General features: G+C 37.3%; 1 protein-coding gene across 1 annotated transcript in view; it reads left to right on the top strand.

Annotated features, from left to right (window-relative positions):
• The window catches only part of USP7 (ubiquitin specific peptidase 7 (herpes virus-associated)), a 40,644-nt gene extending 21,477 nt beyond the window's left edge, over nt 1-19,167 (top strand). Inside the window, exons 12-30 of the mRNA XM_008949337.1 lie at nt 100-256; nt 1,364-1,508; nt 2,101-2,231; nt 3,303-3,437; nt 3,631-3,732; nt 4,383-4,488; nt 4,872-4,964; nt 5,843-5,910; nt 6,907-7,007; nt 8,378-8,531; nt 9,794-9,861; nt 10,950-11,058; nt 11,156-11,233; nt 11,602-11,702; nt 12,285-12,384; nt 13,225-13,344; nt 14,665-14,736; nt 15,664-15,754; nt 18,543-19,167. Of these exons, the coding sequence (XP_008947585.1) occupies nt 100-256; nt 1,364-1,508; nt 2,101-2,231; nt 3,303-3,437; nt 3,631-3,732; nt 4,383-4,488; nt 4,872-4,964; nt 5,843-5,910; nt 6,907-7,007; nt 8,378-8,531; nt 9,794-9,861; nt 10,950-11,058; nt 11,156-11,233; nt 11,602-11,702; nt 12,285-12,384; nt 13,225-13,344; nt 14,665-14,736; nt 15,664-15,754; nt 18,543-18,649 (2,038 nt within the window). The 3' untranslated portion in view covers nt 18,650-19,167. The remainder of the gene's footprint in view (nt 1-99; nt 257-1,363; nt 1,509-2,100; nt 2,232-3,302; nt 3,438-3,630; nt 3,733-4,382; nt 4,489-4,871; nt 4,965-5,842; nt 5,911-6,906; nt 7,008-8,377; nt 8,532-9,793; nt 9,862-10,949; nt 11,059-11,155; nt 11,234-11,601; nt 11,703-12,284; nt 12,385-13,224; nt 13,345-14,664; nt 14,737-15,663; nt 15,755-18,542) is intronic.
• The last annotated feature ends 2,564 nt before the right edge of the window (nt 19,168-21,731 follow it).

Here is a 21,731-nt window from a genome sequence, read left to right as displayed (position 1 = left end):
TTTTGTAACTTGCTTTAGGAGCAAGTACTGATGTGCTGTGTAATAGCATGCTTCTGTCTGAACTACAAATACAACTGTCTTAATTCTTTTCAAAACTAGGTTTGAGTTTCCTGAACAGTTGCCACTAGATGAATTTTTGCAAAAAACAGATCCTAAAGATCCTGCAAATTACATCCTTCATGCAGTTTTAGTACACAGTGGAGATAACCATGGTGGACATTACGTTGTTTACTTGAATCCAAAGGGCGATGGCAAAGTGAGTATTGAAGCACCTCAACGTACTTGTTTTGCAAATATATACTTGCAGTTCTCATAAGGGGCAAATCTTTGGAGTTTTTGTTCCTGAATAGAAGAGTGTGCTGGCACACTCACTTCATCACACAGGGATTTGGCTTCTCCATGTAGTTTTTAAAAAGCTTGATACTACTTTTGGCATCTATTCTAACATATTTGGGAAACCTACTTTATATTTACAGGAATTAAAAACAGCAGCCCTCATGTCTATTTTTTTACTCTTTAGGGAGGAGCCTGCATTTGGCAACATTAAAGGATCACTTCTCTTAAGAGAAGCAGTTTGACTTTTGCTCTTAGCTTTTGGCAAAAGACGTTGAACTAAGGGAATCCCTTCAGTTGTGTTAAAGTTCTTCTGCAGTCAGATTTCATCCAGCATTTTTGTTAGACTGACTTTATGCTGAAGCAACTATGAACGTTTCAAACGTTTGTGAGTGAGAAGTTCAGCATCTTTGCATGTCCCACTGTTACAGGATTAGGTGACTTGACTGGATGGGACATTTATAGGTCAGGTGCCACTTTCCCTGAGTTGACTAGTTCTGCATGCACATGACTGTTCACAGTAAAAATAGATTTTTCTGTGAATTTGTTGTTCCTTGTCTTCTCTTCTTAATTAGCTTTATTGTTTTAATTTAAAATTTTCCTGTAAGTTAATTTAAATGTATGAAGAATTACTAGATTTATTGTGCATCATTAGTTTTTTATTTTATAACAAATAAAGTCAATATTTTTGATTCATATAGAAACGTTAGGTATTTGAATAACAGCCCTAAGACAAAGTTGTTTTAATAATTATTTTGCTTCTGATATTCAGTGTAAAACCTTGCAAATATTTCAGTAAGGTTTTAGTATTTGTGGCCTTCCTTACGCTAGGCACAAATGAGACTGGACTAGTTTGTTTTGGTGTTGTGTTGGGTGGTTTTTGGTGGCTTGTTTTGTTTTAAACTCTTGCTGCTTGAAAAGCAATTTTATTTACTTCAAAGAGCTGAAAGACATGCTAGAAATGGGTTTGAGTGATAAATTAATCCTATGTTGTGTATAAAATGATATTTATATAAATTTTTCTCCCTAGTGGTGTAAATTTGATGACGATGTTGTATCAAGATGTACCAAGGAGGAAGCAATCGAGCACAACTACGGCGGTCACGATGACGACTTGTCTGTGCGGCACTGTACGAACGCCTACATGCTGGTTTACATCAGGGAATCAAAACTGAGTACGTGCACTCTGTGCTCTCACCGAGACTTACACACAGGGATTTAAGGCTGTATTTTACTTCAGAAGTGTTGATGACTTCCCTGTACAAAGGGGTTTCATGAGTTAGCGTTGGAGTGCCTAGAGCCTGTGGGAGCAGCCAGCCTTTCTCTCCCTTTGCAAAGCACCTGCTAACCTCTTGCAGGTGCAGAGTCTGGCCTTACTCTGCTATGGCAAAGGGCTTCAGCCTGGGTTGTCTTACAGGATGGAAAAGTTAGTGAACTAACTTCAGTGACAGGAAGTAAATCCTATTAATTATAAATATGTAGATATATACATATGCTGAAAAAAATAGAGTGGCGTAAATGTTTTTTTAATGCTGAAATGAATATTTAATTGAGAAGTCTATGATACATATTTCATGGAAGTACTACATTTTAGCTTGGGAGAGAAAACGTGTGTTTTGCCAAAACGTGATGATATCAAACCATGTTTTTAATTAAAAGATTAAAAAAAGCTGGGTTTGACTTCAGATTGGAACAGAGTCAAGTGTGTATGAAGAAAACCTCATTTGATGTAAATTTTAAAATGACATCACAAAATCTGCTTTGTAGGTGAAGTTTTGCAGCCTGTCACGGACCATGATATTCCTCAACAACTTGTAGAGAGGCTACAAGAAGAGAAAAGGATAGAAGCTCAGAAAAGGAAGGAGAGACAGGAAGCTCACCTCTATATGCAAGTGCAGGTCAGCTTTTGAAACACATCAAGTTGCAGCTACCTTACCATTAAAATAGAATGTTGAGTTACCCAAGACAAACCTTGATTTTTATAAGTTCTGTTTGGAAGTAGCGTTTGAAATGCAACTATGATTTTAGTGATTGTAAGTGTATTTACATATGCAGTGAATCCTAATGAAACAAACTGTACTGAATGTTACAGGTATTCCTGTTTTCTCCAGAACTTACGTGCTTGCAAATCAAAATAGTAAGTTCAGGTGAAAGGAAAGGACCGGGTTATTTTAAATGGTTGCCCTGCCACCACACTTTATCTCCTTCAGGAATTATTTTCTAAAATTAGAATGTATCTAGCCATAGGCTGCAAGCCTGGACTACTGCCAAACTGAGCTCATCAAGTAGAAGCAGAAGGGGAGAGTGCTTATATTTGCAATTATCATTTTGGAAAAGCCAGATGGGCTAGATTGTTCTGAATTGCCTTAAGGAACCCCGTTTATGGCTCTTTCCTGAGCCCATCTGGCACAAGAAAATAGAACCCATTTTCCATTTGCCTCCATGTTTTCTTGCATCTTCTTTCTGGTGTTCTTCAATAGGGATATCATTGAAGTTTAGCTTGTTCCACACTGCGTTTCACTAGAGCTGTTTTCAATGGAGAGACTGGCAGAGTTGCACCATTTGTCTTTCTATTAACAAAGAATGCATGGGAGCTGTGGTAGACATCGGAAACGTTTTAGGCCTGCCTCTTTGTGTTACACCAGTAAAATAATTATGTAGCCTTTTTTTAAGTGCCAAGATTTTTAGAGCATGTTTCCAAAACTCAGATCTAAGTGCAATGGGTTTTTAATTGTTTGTGATTTGTAAGTATTAGTGTATTTTAATTACACTGATTTGACTATCAATCACAATTTTAAGATTGCATTATGATCTGTGCACTTGCAGTTTCCTCAGGAGAACAGAGATAGTCTTAGCAGTGTGCCACTATCCAGAGAGCCAGTGATGTTGCATAGTGAAGCATCAGGAGAAGGTGCAGCATTGCACAGCTGAGTTAATATCAATGGTAACCTTTAAATGTGATTTTTCAGATAGTGGCAGAGGATCAGTTCTGTGGTCACCAAGGCAATGATATGTATGATGAAGAAAAAGTGAAATACACTGTTTTCAAAGTATTAAAAAACTCCACGCTTACAGAATTTGTTCAAAATCTCTCACAAACAATGGTAAGTTTCCTGTAGCTGAATATCTGCATGTATTTATTTTATTACATTATGGTTGCTTTATAGTCTATCATTGCCAGGTACTGGCAGCAGTTATAATTCAGACCTTTTAACATAGAAGGTCTGTTTTGGTTTAATAGAAGTATCTTAGTCATTTTTTCCTCTTGTTTCCTGTCACAATTTGTATTTATTTTAGGGATTTCCCCAGGATCAAATCAGATTATGGCCAATGCAAGCTAGAAGTAACGGAACAAAAAGACCTGCAATGTTAGATAATGAAGCAGATGGCAATAAAACGGTAAATATTCATGGATAGAGGACATTGCACATCACCCATAATTTTTAGTTCTTTTTAAGAATATCTAAGTTTGGGTCATCAGATTTTTCAGTATTTTAGTTTAACCTGTGTCTGGTAGTTTGATACTTGAGAAGATGAGATCCAGTGGACTGATTTGGACAGGTGGGAGAAGTGTGGTGCATGGATTGTCTTCCATAAAAAAAGCATGATCATGATTTCTGTGTTAGATTCCAAACAGAAATGTCTTCTTGAGTCCTCTGTTATTTGGGCTAAAAGTCTGGATTTAATGTGTTACTTAAAATGAAAAACATTTTGTCTAAATACTACAGAAAACAGTGATTGGTTTCATTATTGTGTTACTTCTCAAGTGAAGTAACTTTCTTGCCATAATAAAGATAGCTGTAGGTATATTTCTAAAAAAGAAATGGGTCCTATTAAAATAAAACCTATCATTGGTGCTTAGTTAAAACTTTTTTTGGTGTTTTTTTATCTGTCATTGTCTCAATACACTTCCTGTCATTACTGCGACTTAAAGTAATTCTCCCACTAATGGAATGTCATAAAGTTCTTGTACCTGATGAAAATGCAGATAGAAGGTTATGTTATGTTCTCCAGAGACTTTTTCTTTTCTTGTGTATCTCTCTACATAGATGATTGAGCTCAGTGACAATGAAAATCCATGGACAATATTTTTGGAAACAGTAGATCCAGAGATGGCTGCTACTGGAGCAACGTTACCCAAGTTTGATAAAGATCGTAAGCATATATGCTAAAACTTGAGTAAATACAAAATACTTTTGTTTTCATCTTGGAAAACATTGTGCACTCTTTTTTCACTGACGACGTTGATGTACCCATCAAACTACAGTGCTGAAATTTATTTTTCTTGTGCAGTTTTTCCTTTATTTCTTTTCAAGTGTAAGGCATGTTTCATGTAGTCTTAGAATCACAGAATAAGTTTTTATGTATATATGAAATTGATGTAAAAATTTAGCACTTAAGAATATTTTAAGCGCATTAAATGAGTAAGTCAAAGAGACATCTTTGTTACTGTTTAAAGAAAAGTATCTCTGTGATTTCCCTCCCAACGTACTCCAATTATCCTTACTTGAAATTAAATCTTACTTCTCAACCTGTAGATGATGTAATGTTGTTCCTGAAGATGTATGATCCGAAGACTCGGAGTTTGAATTATTGTGGACATATCTACACACCTATATCCTGTAAAATACGTGAGTGCTAAAGTTCCATTTGCGACAGCTGAAAAATATTAAAGACAATAGATTGCTTGTCTTTTTCGTTTTAGTAGGAGTTTTATCACTGAAATCAAAAATACACCACAGAAAAATTCTGATCTCTCCCAAGTCCTGATAGTTTTCTTCCCCCCGTTGTGTCAGTGACTGCTGCAGGGCGGGGTGTGTTTCTTAATACACATTTTTTATAATAGGTTTGGTGTATTCATCAGGTGTTCCTGAACAGAAAAAACTGTTTAAAACTTGGTGTAAAGCCTTCTGATTCAGTATTCCTCTCCAGTTTGTTTTTTTTTTTTTTTTCCCCCCATCTATTTCAAGTTTTTTCTTGTGGTATGTACTTCTGCAATAGATTTTAAAATAACTCTTCTACAACTTTTTACTGTGGTAGCCTGAGAGCAGCTGCTTAGACCAAATTGGGCCTGAGCCTTGGTTTTCATATGGGTACATTTAAAGGAATTCAGCAATTGTCCTCCGAGTTAAAATACTTTGATTCATCATTCTGAATGTATCATTTTGCTGACTTACACATGCTTTCTGATTTTGTATTTTAGCAGTCTTAATTTTTTTTTCTTTTTTTTTTAAGAGATTAAAATTTTTCTCTAGGGAAACTGTTATTTTATCTCTTTGCTCTTCAGTGGTGTTGCCCATATTTTTGTTGTTGTTCAGATGAAATGAAAGGAAACCTTAGTCTGTCTCAGGGTTGAATATCAATAAGGGAAGCTTTAACCTGGAAGGCTTCCTTTCTTAGGCATTTTGAAAGTATTTATCCAGTGTAGAAAAACGGGTTCTCTCCTTTTTGCAGGTCTTACTAGTAGCTGAAGAGCCACACATTTCACACTCCTTTCCTTTTCCAATAGGTGACTTGCTTCCAGTTATGTGTGAGAGAGCAGGATTTCCACAAGAAACTAACCTTATCCTCTATGAGGTTTGTATTGGTAGATTTTTTGTAACATTGAAAAAGAAGCTTTATCAGATAAAAAAAGCTTGCTCACAACAATAATTTACAATAGTCACAAACACTATAATCTCTAACATAGAAGTGTACATTGCTGCCAGAGAATGGGAGCAGATAGTTAAATTCAAAACATTTAAAATTAAACAACTAGAAGTATGACAATTTAAAACCAAAAAAATCTCTACATGAAGTCCTACATGAGCAGCTTTGCTGTGCTAAATCTGCATATCCTCTGAGCTGCTGCGTTAGAGGAGCTAACTGCTGACTGCTGCTAGTGTTGTTTACCGTTGTATTTTCAGTGCCCCCTTTAGACAGCAGTTGGGAAAAAATGTTTCAACTTCTCCTTTCTTCTCTAAGTCAAAAGTCAGCAAACAAAATCCTTAGTCTACTAATGTGTTTCTGCTCAAATACAGAAATAATAAATCTTTACAACTTCTGTATTTATAGAGTGCTGAAGTTGCAGATCTTGCCAAGGCAAATTCTTTGCCACAGTAAGAACAAAGAGTTGGTTTTTTAAATGTTTGTTAGCAGTCATACTGCTCTCTGCCTCTTCCAGGAGAGCATGCATGCTTAAAATAAAAAAAAGGGGTTGTACAGAAGTTCTGCACTATTAAAATAAATGAGCATAATCAATGTTCTCTGAGCGCCTGGGATCTCTGAATTAATACCTGAATTTTGGAAGATTTTCAGTGCTAACAAGACATTGCTGAATGATAAAATACTTTTGAAAATTAAGATACCTTGGATGAGACTTCAAAAGTACAAATGAGCAGCCAGCTTTATTAATAGACAAAAGAGGTATCTGGACCTCAATTAAGACTACATTTAATTTGCATGTATACATTGATAAATTTATTTCAGTTGAAAGCAGATATGTTATTTTATCTTATTATTTCTTTAATATTGTGACCTTTATGTTTGTCTTTCCTTTATTCTTCAGTCAACAATTTTTGTTTTTCATTGCAGGAAGTTAAACCAAATTTAACAGAAAGGATTCAAGACTATGATGTATCTCTTGATAAAGCTCTTGATGAACTGATGGATGGTGACATCATAGTGTTTCAGAAGTACGTATTTTAAGGGGCCAGTTTATTGTAATTAAATCACCTGGTTTGCTTTGGAAGCAGAACTTCCTTTAACATAGCGTTTTTATCAAGAGTGAAGTATAGTTTTCCAACAGTAGAGATGTTCTCAGCAGTTCTCACTTGTTTCTTCAAAGGGGAAATGAAAAAGTATTGGTAGTATTTTAAATATCACATGCCACATTATTTAAGGAAAAGGTTTCATCCTAATTTAGAAAATAACTTAAAATAAGGTCTTAATATTTCCAAAGATTGTGTTTCAGCAGTATGAGTTCTGCAGCTTTTACTCAGGGCCACTGTAACTTAGGCACTGAAGAGCCTACCAGCATTTCAGATCTCGGGCTCAGTACCATTACCACTGTACAAGGCTCTTGGCTTGGAGATCCTTTCAGCCTACAACTAAACTAAACTGCTTTCCCTTTTTTTCCTTTTACTCATGCTCATAGTAAGTTCTGCATTGGTCTGCGGTGATGAGATACGCCCAGCTTGCCTGAGCAGTTGCCACTCAGGTGTACTGGTGCCTCAGCTGGAGTTTTCTCCAAGGCAAAAGGAGAACTCCTGCCTCTTGTATCCATTAAAGGGATCTTTCATAAGCTTGTCAGGGCTATAAATCAGCATTTCTATGCTCTCACTCCTGATGGTCACACCCAACTGTGTTGCTCTGTTTCTCTCCATGGGCTGACAGTGGGTGGAAGCCAGCTAGTCTATCTTCAGCACTCTTACCCCAGATTATGTGAGATGAATGTATTTCTCATGTCATGCCTTGGAACTCGCATTCCCTGTTGACCCAGTTGGTGTTATGCACCTTTGGCTGGCTGCTGACTCCTGGGTAAGTGCACAGCTTGTACCCTGGTGCTGTTTCTCTGCTGAGAAGATAGGGGTACCAGTCAGTAGTGACCCAAACCAGTGTCCAGGCCGGCTGGTTTGTTTCAGTGGTTCAAGGAGTGCTGTTGTCCTTCCAGCCTCTGCGCAAAGCGACTCGTACGGGAGTGTGCGGGCACCTGTGGCAGCATTGACACAGAGGCAGCAACGTGCCGGGGTGGGAGGGAGGGACAGCTGCTGCTGGAGAGCTGCTGTGGAACAGCTGGAGTCAGGACTGCCAGGCAGCCGAGGGAGAAAGCCCAGAGCCTCTGCCCGTGCCCTGCAGGGACACCCAGGTGTGGGTCACTACTGACTGCGCTAGTTCCACCGTGTACGAGTCGTGCCTTTTACAGAGGTTTCTAAACTTTATTTCTGTATCTCTCACCTGTTGCTGACTTACTGTAGAACACGTTTTTAAAAGCCCTAACTGCTTATCTGCTTACACGTGTACCAGTGTGGTATGTAATGGCATTATCATTTGTTTGCTCCTGTAGGGATGACCCAGAAAACGATAATAGTGAGCTACCAACAGCTAAAGAGTACTTCCGAGACCTCTATCATCGTGTGGATGTCATTTTCTGTGATAAAACCATCCCCAACGACCCAGGCTTTGTTGTTACTTTATCCAATAGGATGAATTACTTTCAGGCATGTGACCTATTTGTTTCTTTGCTTTTGTTTCCTTGTTCTGAAAGTAACTTTTGCACTAGTTCACAGGTGGGTTACACATAACTTTTAGGAAAAGTACATCGGTTCTTGAAACTTTTTGGATTGTGGTAATGAAAAATTGAAGGAAGCCTCTGAGGCTTGTGAGAAGAAAATATTCTAAACCTCCCCATTTTTATTAATAATGACTTATTCAACAGTGGGATCCCTTCTTCATATGCTATTCTGCTCTATCAGGGAACTCTAACAAAATTTTGGGTTTGCTTTTTAAGTGACATGTAAAATTTGCTCAACTTACTTAGCTTTTAAAAGAAAAATACCTTGGGAACCTGGTGATACCTATTTTCTGCTTGTAATATCACCAACAATACTAATTTTATAGACCAAACTCTGTTGCTTTCTTCAGACAATGCTGTTTAATGATCAGTAGCCCTAACAGATCAAACCTCTTGTGTTCATAAAGGGTGATGGGGGTTGTTTAGAAGAGGAGAACTGGACTAATAAACTTTTTATTTTTTAATTAAGATAAATTTGGTCTGATCTACTAAGAGCCATGAGTAGGTTTGTCTTCCTACAGTTCTTTTGCAGTTGTCAAAACAAATGGTTAAAGTCAGACAGTGTATTTTCTGTCACCAAGGGCAGGTACTTGGAGCACCTGCATACACAGGGGAGGTTGGGGATGACTTTTGGCTATCCTGTTCTCATCATCTGCTTTTCAGCAACTCAGTTCCTCTTACTTCATTTTTAATTGAAGTGTCAGTCCTTTATAACTCTGGGCTTTTTCTGGTAAGGGAAAAATGGAGAATCCCGATGCTTTTTGTGAGGAATAATGGGGTTCTATTGCACAGCAAGATAACGTCCTTGGAGTGGATCAAAGAACAGTGGGAATTCTGAAAGAGCAAGTCTTGCTTATTTCCCCAACGATACCATAATGTAAAAACAACAAAAAACAAACCCAGAAGAGGAGTAGAGCTATTGTGGATTTTGTGGCCTTTTGGTGACAGTTGTTTATAGTATTAAAACAAACATTTTCCTCACTTTTTTTTTCTATAGTATCTCTTACTCTGTGTCAACTGTTCAGAGACTAAAGATATGAGTGTGTTTTTCCTTGAGGAGGTAGGCATAATGGGTCTCTCAGCATTTCAGTAGCATAATGTTCTTGACATGTGACAAGTGGACTGTAGAGTGATGTCATAACTGCCTAAAATAATTCAGAACTTAACAAAAAAAAAATTTATTTGCAGGTTGCAAAGACAGTTGCGCAAAGACTTAATACGGATCCAATGCTATTACAGTTTTTCAAGTCCCAAGGGTAAGATTTTCCTTTGTGTTCAGTGTCTAAACTACTCATTAAAATATTTAGCCCAAATATAGATAGGTAGCAGTTACTTTGTAGCTTTTTCCAGGTTAGCTGATTCTTCCCCAGTAACGTGTTGGCATTCTGGCACACACAGGAAGTTGCACAGGTTTGAGTATTGCAGTGGCTGACTCTAGAAACTCAAAGAATTGCACATTTTAGAAGAGCTCTAGTGTCACTGAAAAAAAGATACACTTTAAAGGATCACTGTTTAAATTTCTAAAATCATTGGACAGCTTATTAAGCTAATGCAAGTGCTGTTTCAGTGCATGCAGATTTCTAGAATGGAGGAGAAACAAGTGCACATAAAAGCAGGATTTTTGTTGATTTTACAGGTGTCAATGTAGGAGTTACTTCACTGATTTTTTCCCTTTCCTCCCCCAAAGTCTGCAAATGAATTTTTATTAAGATGATGGTGATCTAACAAGTTAACAGCTGCTAGAAGGGACATTTCTGGTAAAAGTGATGTCCTCGGGCACAGCTGTATAAAACTGCATTGGAATCTATATAAAACTGTAGCTAAACTCAGTGTATTAGTAGTTATACATGTATGCTGCAGGAATAATGCACACACAAAAATTACATCCTTTTTTGTATTCATGTAAATGTAGATTGCTCTTAACCTGTAAGTATCTCCCTTCATCATCAATGAGACTGTCATAAATTGAGTAGCCCTTTATAGTTTACAGTGCTGTGGTCACTCTGGAATTTGCTGTGTCATTTGGCTCCACAAGTTAACCTTCCACAGTCCAAAGCATGTGCTGCTATACTAGTAGCTTCAGAGAAATGTAGGTCTGCCATTTGCAGCATTAATTAAAGGTGAGCTTGTAAACATCTAAGAGAGTTAACATTGTACAGTAATGGTTTTTCTGTTCCCCTATGCTCACCTGTTTTTAAAAAATCACTGAAGCACTGAATATAATACTGCTTAGGCTGTGCTAGCAAATACTTGAAACTAGAAGCCAGAGATAAAACTGTACTTGATATTTTGATTTACTGGGCAGTGCTGGATCGTAAAGAGATATTTGTTTTTCCTTCTGTAGTTATAGGGATGGCCCTGGTAATCCTCTTAGGCATAATTATGAAGGTACTTTAAGAGATCTTCTGCAGTTCTTCAAGCCTAGGCAACCTAAAAAACTTTACTATCAACAGGTAAGAGTCTTCTGTTTTTATTGGTGCAAAATAAAAAGACCCCAAAATTCTGCCCTGTACAAAGTATGCCTAAAGTGTTTTTCTTTTCTTCTTTAAGCTCAAAATGAAAATAACTGATTTTGAAAACAGAAGAAGTTTTAAATGCATATGGCTAAATAGCCAGTTTAGGGAAGAGGTGAGTGAGACTGGCTGCTACACACTTGCTTTCATTTCTGGTCAAATCTGGTGTGGCTGTGATTATGGTTCACACACTGTTATCCCTGAATAACACAAAATTGGAACAAAGTTGTGTCTTATGCAGATATAAAACCCAACAAGCAAACAACAAAAAAAACACCAGCAACTACAAAAAAAATTTACTCTTTTTTTATATTGTGTGAGTTCTTGACAAAAATTTGGACAATAACATAGATGTTCACTGCAGTAATTGTTACCTTTTAAAAATGAATTTTTGACAAAGAAGAGTCCAGTGTATTCTATGCTTTAATATCATTGTTTACATTTTCAGATTTTATAATCATTTTTCTGTTTCAAATTCTACAGGAAATAACAGTATATCCAGATAAGCATGGGTGTGTGCGGGACCTGTTAGAAGAATGTAAAAAAGTTGTAGAACTCTCTGAAAAAGGTTCAGGGAAATTAAGGTAAAGCTGGAAGATTTATATTTCTATTACGGATTTTATGCAGAAAAGTTTCTGTCCAATTTAAAATACTGTAGAAACCATTGTTATCAAATGAGGTCTGATACTAAGTTAAAAATAACCTCCAGATTCACACTGAGAGTTCTTAACTATAACAAACTTTATGTAATTATTTTGTATTTCATAAAGTTACATCACTGAGATCTGTAAGTTTCATCAATTCAATTTATTAACCCACATTTTTATAACTGTTTCCAATTCAAGCATTCTATCCTTGTTCACTTCTCGGGAGTTAAAAGTGAGGCTCCTCAAAGAGAGTTTAAAAAATAATCTAAGTAAAAACCTTTGTCTTGTAACTACATACTAGGGTTTTTTTGCCATGAACAAGAAGTATTTTAACCTCTCAGAACTTGACAGCTGAGTTCTTGCTAAAGACTGAATTTAAAACTTCACAAATACAGTAGTAGTAGTAGCATCTGTTTACATCCTGATCACACTAATTCTTCTCAAGGTTTGAGAAAGAAATGTTACATTGATTTTAAAAAAATATTTTTTTAACGCTTTTCCTATTTGTTTATTTTTAAGGCTGCTAGAAATTGTAAGTTACAAAATAATCGGTGTCCATCAGGAAGATGAGCTGTTAGAGTGTTTGTCCCCTGCAACAAGTCGAACGTTTCGAATAGAGGTAAATATTACTGTCTGAAGCTCTAAAACTTGACTTTGAGTTAGGAAACTCTCAAGGGTAATTATCTTTTTCTGCATTTTGATTTTCGAATACCATGATACTTGCAGCAAGCTGGGTTACATGAAAATAGATAGGTGTTTTTATAGATAATCTTTCTGAATGTTTTCCTTTGTTCTATCTGCTTCCCTGTAATGGTTTAATTCTTTAATTCTTTATGTATGTTTATGATGACAATACATGAAGACTTGGCAAGGACTTGTCCATAGGACATTGGCTGTCTTAGCAATAATTCCAAGGCTTGTTTGAGGACTCACGATATAAATGTTTAGACTTAGAATCCACTTTCATACTCTAAATTTAAGTATTCTAGACAGCTTTGTTTCATTTTCTGTTGAGTTTCTTGAGACAAACTTTGCTACTTGTGTGATTTTTTTTTTTCTTTTCTACACGTTTCATCATTCAAATCTGTTCACCTGCCTCAAAGTTCAGAATATTTTTTATTTTTAAAAGTTGCCATTACAGACTGTTATGAGGAAACAACAAGGGGTCTGTGATATTGATATCAATTACTGCTACAGCTGATAAAAGATTCAATGTCAAAAAAGTTGTTTGGGGAAGCCAGGAGCATACTTGCTGAATAGGGGAAGCTGAAATTCTGTCATGCCAGGGATCAGTGACTCTTGTAAGAAAGCTCTGTCAAACAGCATAATTCTTTTGGTTGGTTTTAAATAGACTTGTTTTACATCAGTAACAGTAACAATTATGCTTTTAGTTACTTAATAAGTTAGGTTTTGGGGAAGTTTTAGCTGACTGAAGTAATAATTTTATGTCTGTATCTAGGAAATTCCTCTGGACCAGGTAGATATAGATAAAGAAAATGAGATGTTAATCACAGTGGCACATTTCCACAAAGAAGTTTTTGGGACATTTGGAATTCCTTTCTTGCTGAGGATACACCAGGTAGAGTATGGCTCCCTTTTCCCCCCATGGGATTATATTGATGATGTTTCCTTAAAGTGCTGTCAAAGAAACTGATGAATATAAAAAGTGTATGGGAAGAGAGTTCTTCTATATAAGAAGTTCTGCCCCATATATGCCTTCTTGCAGTTAAATCATTTCCCATCTCAGCTCTCTTTTGCATATCCAGATTGTTCAGGGTTTCAGTGAGGCTGTGCAATATCTAGAAAGCAGGCATGCAGCATCAGCCATGGACTTGAAATGCCATCAGAGCAAAGCCACCCCCACTCTCAGCAAACCTAGAATCCTGGTTCCAGGCCCTCTTCAGTAACTGCTGCAGAAGTGGTTGGGCCCTGCCCGCGTTGGGCCCTGGCCGTTTGGCTGTTTACTGACAGATGTGATTACAGAAAATGTGGTTGCTTTACTTCAGCATTTTCTAAGATGACTTTGCATTTCATAACTGCACTAATTTGATGTGCTTTGTCTTCTAGGGCTGGAAGTTAAGAGTGAAAGCTAATTTTGAAAACTTAATTTAAATTCTTAAGTTTTTATGTGGTGCTGCTCCAGCTGAATGTCACACTGACTCTTTTAGTAGCAAAGTGTGTTTCTGGGGACAGTTAGCAGTTTTCTCTAAACTTGTTTCTGCTTCATGTATGCTAGCTTGTATTAAATTTACCTATTTTTCTGAAAGTTCTGGAATGAGAAATCTGCCTGCATCTCTGCATCCCGTAGAATTTTACTCTATTTCCATATTTTTGATCAATGTAGAGTAAAACTCATGTTGATTTCTGGTGGAAACCATTTACGCTGCATTTCCCATCTATGACAGCTGATAAATACTACTGATCTTTAAGTTGTCCAAAACAAGTGATGGATGCCATCAGTTTCCATGGACAGCATGCAGAAATGGACTACACAAAATTACTAATTGAGTGGGAGCATCATAGGTGTAGAGGTTTTAAAAAATAATATGCTTAGAAAAGTTACATTTTTTTTTTTTCCCCAAATTCCTGTTTGGCTGCTAATTTCCTAACTTTTTCTTAACTTTAATCTGACTTGCACATATCATTAGCAGTGCTTAGTTGATTTATGGGACAGTTTGAGTAATGATAAATTGGTAATAATAAAAGTCGCTGTGTTTATAGCAAGTTGTATGTTGTTATTCCATAGTGGAGAGGATGATGTTGACACTTGTGTAATTTTGTAATAACTGAGAGATTAAGTTGAAGTGCTTTGATGAAGCTTGAAGCAGGAAGTATTAACAGCATCTCTTCTTTTCCTAGATTTTTTTTTTTACATTAAAAATCTTGTTGTAATTATTAGGGTGAACACTTCAGAGAGGTTATGAAGAGAATTCAGACAATGCTGGACATACAAGAGAAAGAATTTGAAAAGGTAATGGCAGGTTGAGAGTTTTATTGCTGATTGTAGGCCCTAAATGAGTTTATTTTAAGAAATTGGAACACTGCAGGTTTGGGATAAGTGTCGATTTTGCTCAGTAGAACAGTTGCTAGACTTAAATAATGCTTTTCCTCAGAATAATCAGGTAGCATGTGTAGGAGTGGTAATTCTGTAAGTCCCGTATCAAAAGAGATAGAGCAAAAGGTTAAAGTAACCTAAAAAAATACAGATGGTGCAGGACCTCTAGAGGCCACCCCCTTCAGGTTCCTGCTCAGGGCAGAACTCTTTTAAAGCTGTCAGATTGCAACCAGGTAAAACCCTGAGCAATGTCAAGCCTCCCAAGGATGGGAATTCTGCCAGGTGCTGGACACTGTATTTTAGAGCATTACTGATATCATTGTGAAGACTTTTTCTTTTTTACATGTAATCAGATTTTTTTTTTTTTCATTTTGCAACTTGTAATGGTTGCCTCTTATGCTTCTACTGTGCAGCTCTTTGAGAAGAGTCTGCTTCTGTGTGACAGCCTTCAGTGCATGGAAGACTTGGATGTCACTGTTAGCCTTTCCTTCTCTGGCCTAAACAAACCCATCTCCCTTAGCCTGCTGTACCCCGTGGGCTCCAGCTCCCTAACCATCTTACTGGACTGGGGCTGGACTTCTGTAGTCTGTTGCCAACTCTTCTTCCCTGGATGGCGTGAACCTGGGTGCAGCACTCCAGGTGCAGATTCGTGATTCCCTGAGCATTCTTTTTATCCCATTATCCAGGTTGTTGATTAAGGTTTTAAACAGGATGGGCCTTTATCCAACCCTTGAAGAATACAACTTAAAACCAGCTGCAAGTTAAATTATGAAATTAGACTTGAAAGCTTTATTTTAAATGCAGTATCTTACCAGTTGTGGGATTTCTTTTTCCTTTTCATAGTTTAAATTTGCAATTGTAATGATGGGCCGACACCAGTATCTCAATGAAGATGAGTATGAAGTGAACTTGAAAGACTTTGAGCCCCAACCTGGTGAGTTGTTAGACAGTCTGATTATTCTTTTGATCTGCTGAAGTTTCTCTGCCAGTTGTTAAAATGTGATTATCCTTAACTCAGACTGGAGAAAGAATTTGTTCTTTGTACGTGGAATACATTGTACAGAGTAACCAAGTATTTCTATACATTTGTGTGCACGCTGTTAAGTGTATATGTGAGGATATGTATTTTGCAGGCATATAAATAACTAAATCTGTTTCCTTGTGAAGTAAAGTTTGCATTTGAGTGACCAAATGAGTCCAGTATCAATATAACATTTACAGAAGAGAGTCATAATGTCAGTTGCACCTTATCTGTATTGTCCATCTACTCCTTTGTATCTTTGATTCTCAAGTTGTTATTGGACTATGCACTCAGGTTATTCCTAAAAAATGTTAGGGTGCATTCTCAACATTATTTTGAGTGTGCTGCAGAGTGTTAATTGCATTCATATGTTCCTTGAAGATACTTGTTCATTCTTAATATCTTCAATGAATCTGAAGAATCTAACAATAATGCACATGTGAATAGGATGCTGCTCAGATTTTCTTATCCTAAGAGGTGATTCACCAAGCTACAGATGTCACTGTTCTGAATTCATCTGTGGATGGTCTACCATCTTGTTTGGCAGCTATTTAGAGCCCTATGCTCTGAGGAATTTACACATAGGAGAAACCAGGTTAAACCTTGAGGAACTCCACCACAATCATCTTTTGAGAGTTCCAGTTGGGAATGGCACCTCTGAAACTGCAGTGAAGGCTCTGTTGAAGGCCTTGAATTTCTTGGGGTTATTTTTTTCCCCTAGCTGAGCTTGAGTGTTCCTTTTTGTGAGTTGCTCTATCTGGTAAAAAGGAGATTGAGGACAACTTACTCTCTGCAGTTCTATTTTTCTGACAATTATGAGCTGTGGGTTTTGTTGGCAGATTGTGCTAGGGCCAAATTTTATCTGACTTTTTCAAGCTGTGTTCTGGATTTACGTTACAGCTGTAAAGAAATCCTGTAACTGTCCATTTATTTCAAAACCCACAGAGAGTTCGACCTGTACTATTAGTGAGTATTTTGAAGGAACCTAGCAAAAAGTCCTGTCGTTCACATGGCTGTGAATATCGGGGGTCTTGCCAAAACTTAAAATGCCTGCATCTGCACAAGTCATTTATGAGCAGAGAAATGTCTCACTGGAGGGACCTTTTTTTCTGCACTAGTTGCAAGAGGTCTCAGGATGACGAACTCGGAGGTGGACATTTCTCCATGGACAGATAAACTCTCTCTTGTGTGCTCAGAGCAGGCAGAGGCCTGATTCTGTTCTGTGAGTCATCTTTCTGGGGGTAGGAAGGGGAAGGCAATAGTCTGAAACGAACTGTTGGATATTCTGGGCAAAGTAGAGCCAGAACAACATGAAAGACTAACAGAGTAGCTAGGCCAAAAATATGGGACAGGGCAGAAATTGGAAAAGGAAGGACTTGAGCTGTTTGTGGGAGTTGCAGGGAATGTGAAGTTTAAGGGGTTTAATTTGAGAGTTTGTGGGAAGTTGCTCCTTTGGTGTGATACACTTTGACAGACTACACCACCCCCCACGTCCTCCCCTGAAATTCTCCTGTGGGGTGATCGTATGGTGCTATAATGCACTTTATCTGAGTAGCATTGCAAAGTGCTGGGCTCACGTGTTTCTACAGACCCTAAATTTGAACACATGCTGGACTGATGAAACCAGAGCTTTGGTGGCTCTAATTTGATCGATGCAGCTGATGTTAGTAGTGTCCCCCAGCTTTGACAAAGGTGCACACTACTGACAGCTGTGCTGGTGCTAACAGTGCAGGACTTCCTTTCTTTCTTTAAGGGACATTCAAGTCATCTCATCAAGATTGGCAGTTCTTTTTTATGTTTGACATTGGCCATTATGTCAAACAAAAAGACAAAATATTTTGATTGAAGAAAATATGTCCAAAAATGCAAATGCAGGCAGCCCGAAAGGTCAGGTGCTTTATGCTGCAGTGGTGGCTGTGAATGCAGGAGTGTGCTTTCCTTGCTGGGGGGCTATTTAGTTTCTGCCTTTGTCCTTTCACTTCAAAGAACATTTGATGCTCTGCATTGAGGACGTCTTAAAAGCGAATTTATCCCATTTGCTAGAAGTATGTGGGCTGTGGTTTTTCATGAAAACTAGCAGGAGATAAAGCTGGGTTGAACACATGAAAAAATCTGTGTTTTCTTTACAGTCTAAATATGACTAAATTTTTTTCTTATAAAATAAAGGAGGAGGTCAGTTACATGATTTCTTAATTAACTGATTATTTGCATTTTACATGAATTTAACAAATATTCTCACTTAAACTAGGTGATAAGGATAGCTTAATACAGCAGAGAAAACTTTTAATATGGTAAATACTGTAGGTAGTCATATTCTGATGATGGGTGCCTTCCTGTTTCAGACAGACTCATCACTTTGGTGAAAGCTGGTACTTTGATGTACCTGTGGCCATAAATTATAACAGTAGTTTTCTTGCTTTAGCACACACTTCACTGCTGTAAACTCCTGTAAGTGACTGAAGTGGAGAAAAACTAGCTACCTGATGCAGAAACAGCTGTAAAATGTGTTATTGGAAGGAAAGCAGTGGCCAGGAAAGCTGCCCTGTTGTTGGCTGTGGACTGTAGGACTGTTCTGCAGTCCTCTTCTGTACGCTGTGATTTGTAGCAAGCTGTGAACAGGGAACACAGGAGTAGTTGGTGTAAAGGAAGATTTCCAGTTTGGTCCTAAAACTTCATTATCTTTTTCTCTTTTCTTTTCTAGGCAACATGTCTCATCCAAGGCCATGGCTAGGGCTTGACCATTTCAATAAAGCCCCAAAGAGAAGTCGCTACACTTACCTTGAAAAAGCTATTAAAATCCATAACTGACTTACTTAACCAGATTGTCAAGGCAAGGGACAAACATAAGTGTGTGTGTGCACCTTTTTAACAACTGTAGAACTTTGGTACACGTGCACTATATCTGAAGTCTTCAGCAAGAGGATTTGCTGCTGATGTTAATTTTATTTTGTTGAGGCTGTTCAGTTTGGCTTCTCTGTATCTATTGACTGCCCTTTTTGAGCAAAATGAAGGTGTTTTTATAAAGCTTGGATGCCAATGAGAGTTATTTTATGGTAAACGTAATGCAAGGCAATTGTCAGCATAATGAGGGAAGAGTTTAGTAGAACAGTTGACATTGGCAAAATATTTGTCTGTAGTACGTTTATAGATGGCATAAGCTGGCTGGCTGCCCTTCCCGGTATGGTGTTCACCATCACTGCAGCTAGTAAGTCTTATGTTTAGACTCACATCAGATTTATTTCCTTCAGTTATACTTTAAATGACATTTTTGTGCATTTGTAAATGCAAAGAAAACTCACATCATCAATAAATAGCAATCTCTACTTCATTGTGTACATTGTTGGCACTTATTCGGGATTTTTGTCTCCTCCAGCTGCATAGGATCTTTTTGAATAATCTAGTTTTCCTTTAATTTAGTCACTACTTCGCATCCCGTTTTGCCAAGTGGATGCCCTGAGTCCTAAAAAGAGATATTTGGGTCTTTTTATGAAATTTTCAGCCATTGATAAATACCGTTGTGATTTATTATGCCATCTCCTGGCAAATAGAATGACACTCAAAAGTTGGCAAAAGCAAGTGAAAGGATTATAAATATCATTAATTTAGTTAACATGAGAAAAGATGGGGAAAACACAAGAAAAATAGCCTTTTAGCACAGAGGGCATGCTCACTAGTGTTTAGTAAGCTGTTGACTTTGTATAAAAAAGGAGGAAAAAAAAAGAAAAAAAAAGAAAAAAGAAACAATGAAATTGTATATTTAATGAATGAACATGTACAATTTAACACTTGGAGGTTAATTTTGTTGGGTGAGTCTGCAAGTGAATTTCACTGATGTTGATATTCATTGTGTGTAGTTTTATTTTGGTCCCCAGACTGCTTCCTTTTATTTCGGAGCTAATGCCAGCCGCGTGTCTAGTTTTGAGTGCAGTAAAGATAGAATCAGCAATTCACACTTAATTTTACATTCTTTTCCAGTATTTTATTTTGTTTCTGTAGCCGCAGTGTACAACAACTCTTCCTGTATATTGCCTTTTTTTGCTGGAAAATGTTGTATGTTGAATAAAATTTTCTATAAAATTTTTTTCGGTGAGTGATGACATGGGCATAGGAGGAGGTTTCTCCTCTCCTTGGAAATAGATTTTTGGGATAGGTTTTCATTTGTGAGGTTTTGCTCGAGGTGTGGGGTTTTTTATTAATTGTTGACAATTGTATAACCCTCGTATTGGTTGTTTTGGGAAAAATGTGTGGGGTTTTCTGTTTAACAGTTTTGGGGTTTGGAGGGGTTTTTTGCTTTTGTTCTTTTACCTCCTAACTAGTCACATTTGAGCTTAACAAATAAAAGGTTTTCCAGGAAGGAGCCATGTACAAATAAGAGAAATGGAAAAAAATATTTTGCTAGTTTGTTTGTAAAGCTTGTAGTAGAGTCTTTGTCGTAGACTTGACTCTGCCTGCCTGTACAAAATTTTGTGGTCCAGATTCTCAAGTCTAATATTATAAATGGTGTAAAGTGAAATCTGGAGTCTTTTAAAGGTAAGCTCTCTCAATAGAGTCATAGATCCCCAGCGTAACGTGTCCCCTGTACTCATAACCAGAACAGAGCGTGCTTAGAAGCTTCCCTTTCTCAGACCTACCAATAAACATTTAGTGTAGGGGTTGTGTCCTTGTGATGACCTTTATACTTTTTCCTGAGGTGGATTCTGGTGATTACTGAAAACACCAGCAAGTATTTTTACATGAAATTTTAAGATCTTATTTCATTCTTATAGCTTTAAAATGAATGAATTGCTTGAGTTTTAGGAATGTTTGGATTCTTTTATTTGTATCTTGTAGTGCTTTTAACTGTCTCTTATTTCCAATCAAGGCAAGCTAGTTGTTAACTTCTTCTTCTGGTCATGTGAGTGCATAGGTTACAGGTAGAGGGAAGTGCCTAAATGGCATGCCTTAAGTGGGTAAAGTTTTCCTTTGATTTGTGTTTGCATTGAACTGGTGAGTGACAACACTATCTGAGTGGTGTTTTTACTAGTACTGGGATTGTCTCTACAGGTGTTCCGTAAATGTCAGGATTTGTATTCAAATATTTCTGTAAAATCAGAGACTCTGGTCGGCGGTAGTGAGCCCTAATTATATTTTGTGAATTTAATGTTATGGTAGACCAATTTGAAATCAAGCTTGTATCTGAATGTTGTTGTTTTCACATTAATTTATGGGATGTTGGCAGCTTTTAAGGAATATCTTAAGAAGTCACAATACTTCCTATTTCAGAGGAAAATATTGCTAACAAAGTAAAAATTGGGTGCCTTTTGGTTTGGTGGGGTTTTTTTTAGTTTACTGGTTTTTACCTCCTTCAGTATTTGTGCTATTCCCACACTAGTTTTGAAAAGAACAATACAGTAAGGCATCCCGTATGCAGTTTGCAATAACTGAAGGGCTTTTTATGAAAAGTTGTTTTTGGAGCACCAAGTAACTTTGTTACTCAAATGTGGAAACACCTATGAAGAGGAGGACAGGAGGCTATCTCAGGTGCAGTATGTTTGATCATTCTAAAAAATTTACAAGAGTACATTCTTCAAAATCACCATGCTTTCCATTCTGTATTCAGATTTTGGAATTCTCTGGATAGTAGACAGCGAATGCATTAAATTAGGATAATGATAATGTAAGCGTTAAGCAATAAGGATGTAATTTCATGGTACACAGCATCAGAGCAACGTGACGTTAATGGCCCATCTGCATTCTTCCTACAAAAATAGCAAGCGTTGTTCCTGTAGATTTACATAGTGCCTTTTGTCCTAAAGGAGTCCAAAGCATTCTGTGATATCTAAGCAGATCACACCAGTGACACAGTTGCCGAGCGACAGCCGACAGAAACACCCTTTACACAAGAAGCACC

Source organism: Merops nubicus, unplaced genomic scaffold, assembly GCF_000691845.1.
Source record: "Merops nubicus isolate BGI_N331 unplaced genomic scaffold, ASM69184v1 scaffold911, whole genome shotgun sequence".
NCBI lineage: Eukaryota > Metazoa > Chordata > Aves > Coraciiformes > Meropidae > Merops > Merops nubicus.
The sequence above is the reverse complement of the archived record's forward strand: the minus strand, read 5'-3'. Positions and strand labels throughout refer to the sequence as shown.